The sequence below is a fragment of the Apium graveolens genome, chromosome 5 (assembly GCF_009905375.1).
Source record: "Apium graveolens cultivar Ventura chromosome 5, ASM990537v1, whole genome shotgun sequence".
Classification (NCBI taxonomy): Eukaryota; Viridiplantae; Streptophyta; class Magnoliopsida; order Apiales; family Apiaceae; genus Apium; species Apium graveolens.
In genome coordinates, this window is record NC_133651.1 from 263,878,569 (window position 1) to 263,883,065 (window position 4,497).

General features: G+C 40.0%; 1 protein-coding gene across 1 annotated transcript; it reads right to left on the minus strand.

Annotated features, from left to right (window-relative positions):
* Nucleotides 1-2,402: 2,402 nt before the first annotated feature.
* Nucleotides 2,403-3,092, minus strand: LOC141660924 (uncharacterized). Its single transcript, XM_074467903.1, has one exon. It carries the CDS (start codon nucleotides 3,090-3,092, stop codon nucleotides 2,403-2,405), a length of 690 nt encoding a protein of 229 aa, XP_074324004.1.
* Between the last annotated feature and the right edge of the window lie 1,405 nt (nucleotides 3,093-4,497).

Below are 4,497 nucleotides of genomic sequence, written 5' to 3' on the forward strand. Positions count from 1 at the left end.
CTGTTTGAATTCTTCATATGATCATCCGTCGACTTTCAGAATATCCGTTGATGATTTAATTGATCATCCGTCGACTGCTATATTAAACATCCGTTGATAGTCATTTGATCATCCCTCGATGGCTTTGTTAATCATCCGTCGGTAGCTATTTTGGCACTTGACTCTATATCACTTATGCAGAATTACAAGACATCAATTATGTACAATTAATCAACCTATTCTGCATAACTAGTTAAAGTCAACATGACTTATATGCTACTACAGATTCTATACAAAGGTGCATACATAACTGTGCTACAAACTTATTATTACATAAGCTACTCATTCGATGGATAATAAGTTAATCATCGGTCGGGACTATAATGAGTTATCCGTCGGGACTATAATTCTTATCCGTCGAGTGCTACATAATTTCACTAAGTAAAATATACTTAGATGTTTTGTTTATGAAATCATCAAGTACACAACATATGCACAACACTCCGTGTTTTCAAAATGCAGAAATACACACTTTATGAACTTTTCTCTATCTCGATGAAGCGAACTTAGACAACGCATCTGCCTTAGCATTTTCCTCCCTTGTAATGTGGTCAATATGGCATTCATTGAATTGAGTCATCACAACCCTTACTAAGTAGACATACTTAGCCATTGTATCATCTCTTGCCTCAAACTCTCATTTGACCTGGGATATGACCAGTTTCGAGTCCCCACAGACTTTCAAGTTCCTGACCCTCAATGTTCCTGCTAGGCCGAGGCCAGCTATCAAAGCTTCATATTATGCTTCGTTATTTATAGTTGGGAAGCCTAGCTTCATAGCATACTCAATCTGGGCTTTGTAAAACTAGCCCTGCTCCGCTTGAATTTGTTTTTGATGCTCCATCAAAATAGAGAACCGATATTCCTTCTCTTTAACTCCCTTTTCTTTGTCCCCTTTATCGAGGAGCTTTAACCGCGGGTCTTAAGTTCCCCTTCCATGAATTCATCCCACGTCTACTTGCAGATGTGCAAATAAACCCATGTCAGCTCCCTCCTAATGCATGGAGTCCCCACAGACTTTCAAGCCTGATGCTACTTCTTTCCTTAGGCCCCATGTTCCAGTAGTGGAGCTGAGAGATGATGTGGATCCTCCACTCAAGGCGCACTCCTTTAGACCGAACTGGGGTTTTAGGAGAAGTGACACGGTGGTTGGGTCCACCAAGCATGCTAAGGATTGGTCATACCATTTCATAACTCCCTACGACTTCACTGATATTGTCACGGGGAATGACATTGAGACCATTGAGCTCCTGGGTTCTCAGGCCCAAGCTTCGATAACATTTATGTCTTACCTTTTAATTTCAACTTCTCTCTTTGTTTATAAATCTGTGTTAAATCATACTTCTTTGTGCATAGCAACACCTACTTCCAGGCGGCCCTTCATCAAGCTAGGTCCTGGAAGGGGAACTCTGATGAATTTGAAAGGGAGATGAAAAACTGGAAAGAGAGGGACGATATCTTGGAGAAGAAGCTAAAGACCAAGGGGAGGAGCTGTCCAAGGCCCATGCCGAGCTGGTTAAGCTCCGAAATGATAAAGAAACCATCATCGATGACTATATGGATTCTAAAAATTTTAAGAGTCTAATGGAAATTCATGATGAAGGTCTTTATCCTCTTTAGTTTACCCAATGATGGGATGCAGTGGTGAAGGCAGTTTCTAAGAAGCATCCGGGCTTAATAGATACCTAGGACTTTATAAGCCCTGAATAGCCAGAGACAGAGGAAAGCCTTGATGCTCTCTTCAACTCTCCCAGGACTGAGGACCGCATTCTAGATCCCAGCACTACCTCTCCTCCAGCTTCTCCTACAAAGGATGTCGAGCCTTCTGCCAATGCTGAGAAGGGTGATATTGAGAAGGAGCAAGGGAAGGATGGCTCCAACATGGAGTAGTATTCTTAGACTTTATGTTTAATGTTTCATTCTAACTTATTGTAATCTGAACTCATTTTCATTTGAGGATTATTTATGTTATCTCCAAGTTGTTTGTTTGCTTTTTTACTATCTCTTCCAAGTACTTGCACTATTTATGGGAGTTAGATAGTTTTCTTGCCTTTTCGTAGCTTTTCCTCACATTTTTTTCGTACTTGTACTGAATAGATAAACAAATTAAACCATACATAGCATGAACCAAATAGTTCTAAGATAAGATGAACCAAACAGTCCTAAGATAAGATGAACCAAACAGTTCTACGATAAGTTTGTGGAAACTTTATTAACTGTAAACTCTTGGGATCCATCCCTTACATACTTCTTCGTAGAACTAGATTTTAAAATAACAGTTTAATAAAAATAACATATGAAATCATATGCAAGCATAGCTTCAAGGTGCTTTTCAACCTTGTTACCACTATAGTATGTATAAACTATAGGTAGTAAACTTTCAAGTTTTGAGCATGCCAAGTCCGAGGTATTTCTTCTCCTTCAATGGTCTCCAACTTATAAGTTCCTCTTCCTCGAACACTCTTAACCTTATATTGCCCTTCCCAATTCGGGGCGAGCTTTCCTTTTGGCCCTACTCCGGAAGCTTCCACCTTCCTTCTGACCAAATCTCCTTGCCTAAAGAATCTTTCTTTCACCCTTAGATTGTAGTAGAAGGAGGCCTTTTTATGATATTCTACTATCTTTGCATGGGTTGTATCTCGTACCTCATCTATCAAGTCCAGGGCTAACCTTTGCCCTTCTTTATTTTGCTCAGCATTATATGCTTGGATTTTGGGAGACGAGTGTGATATTTCCACAAGAACAACTGCTTCTTCCCCATAAGCTAGCACAAATGGTGTGTCCCATGTAGTAACTCTACATATAGTTCTATAAGCCCAGAGTATTGGCAGTACTTCATCCACCAAATTATTTCTGGATTTTTCAATCCTCCTTTTTAGCCCATCTAAAATAATACGATTTGTAACCTCTTCTTTCCCATTAGCTTGAGGGTGAGCAACAGAGGTGAATCTCAAGTCAATTTCATTTTCCTCACAGTACTTTCTGAACTTTTCATTATTGAATTGTGTTCCGTTATCGGTTACCAAGATTTGAGGAATTCCGTACCTACACATAATATTTTCCAAAACAACTGAGAGACTTGCTTAGTTATAATCTTTGCCAAGGGCTTGGCTTCGATCCATTTGGTAAAGTAGTCAATAGCCACAATTAAGAATTTTCTTTGTGCATTAGCCATTGGGAAAGGTCCGAGAATATCCATTCCCCACATAGCAAAAGGGATTAGGGAGTTTATAGAAATCAACATTTCAGGAGGTTGCCTTACTACATGAGCATGTTTCTAACATCGATCACATCTCTTAACATAATCTTTGGCATTGGCCATCATCTCTGGCCAATAAAAGCCTAAACGGGCTATCTTATGTGCTAGCGCTCTGCCCCCCAAGTGTTGCCCATATATACCTTTATGTACTTCTTCAAGAGCCAAACGTGCCTCATCAGGTCTAAGACATCTTAAATAAGGAACTACATAAGATCTTTTGTACATAATCCCATCGATCAAGGAATATCTCAGCGCTCGAACAACTAATTTTCATGCTTCAGTCACATCATTTGGCAGCCAACCAGTTTGAATATGAGCATTAATGGGATCTATCCATAATGTCCCCAGCCCTACAGGGGCTACAAGCTTAACATCAATGCTTTGTGTTTTTAAAACACGAAAGTACACACTTCCTGAGTTCTTCTCTATCTCCGGTGAAGCGAACTTAGATAATGCATCTGCTTTAGCATTTTCCTCCCTTGGAATGTGCTCAACATGGAATTCATCAAACTAAGTCATCACAGCCCTTACTAGGCGGAGATACTTAGCCATTGTTTCATCTCTTGCCTCAAACTCTCCCTTGACCTGGGATATGACAAGCTTCGAATCCCCACAGAGTTTCAAGTTCTTGACCCTCAGTGTTCCTGCTAGGCTGAGGCCATCTATTAGAGCTTCATACTCAGCTTCATTATTAGTGGTTGGGAAGTCTAACTTCATGACATATTCAATCAAGAAACCATCTGGGCTTTGTAAAACTAGCCCTACTCCACTCGAATTTGTTTTTGATGCTACATCAAAATATAGAACCCAATATTCCTTCCCATTGTTCTGCTCACCTTCATTATCCTATTTCCCCTCCATACCCTGAGGTTCAGTACTTTCCTTCCCCCGACTTCTTGGTTGGGGATTGTACATTCAACCATGAAGTCAGCTAAAGCCTGGACTTTTATCGCCGTTCGTGGCTTATACTTTATGTCGAATTCTTCCAATTCAATAGCCCATTTAATCAGCCTTCCGCTAACTTTAGGACTGTGAATAATGTTTCTCAAAGGTTGATTCATTAGCACTTCAATTTTATAAGCTTGGAAGTAAGGTCGCAACTTCCTTGAATCCATCACCAGGGTTAGAGCAAACTTTTCAATAGTCGGATAATTCAACTCAGCTCCATGCAGGATCTTACTGACATTATATACGGGTTT

Coding starts and splice junctions, on each gene's coding strand:
- LOC141660924 (XM_074467903.1), bottom strand. CDS start 3,092: ATGTGTAGGTACGGAATTCCTCAAATCTTGGTAACCGATAACGGAACA.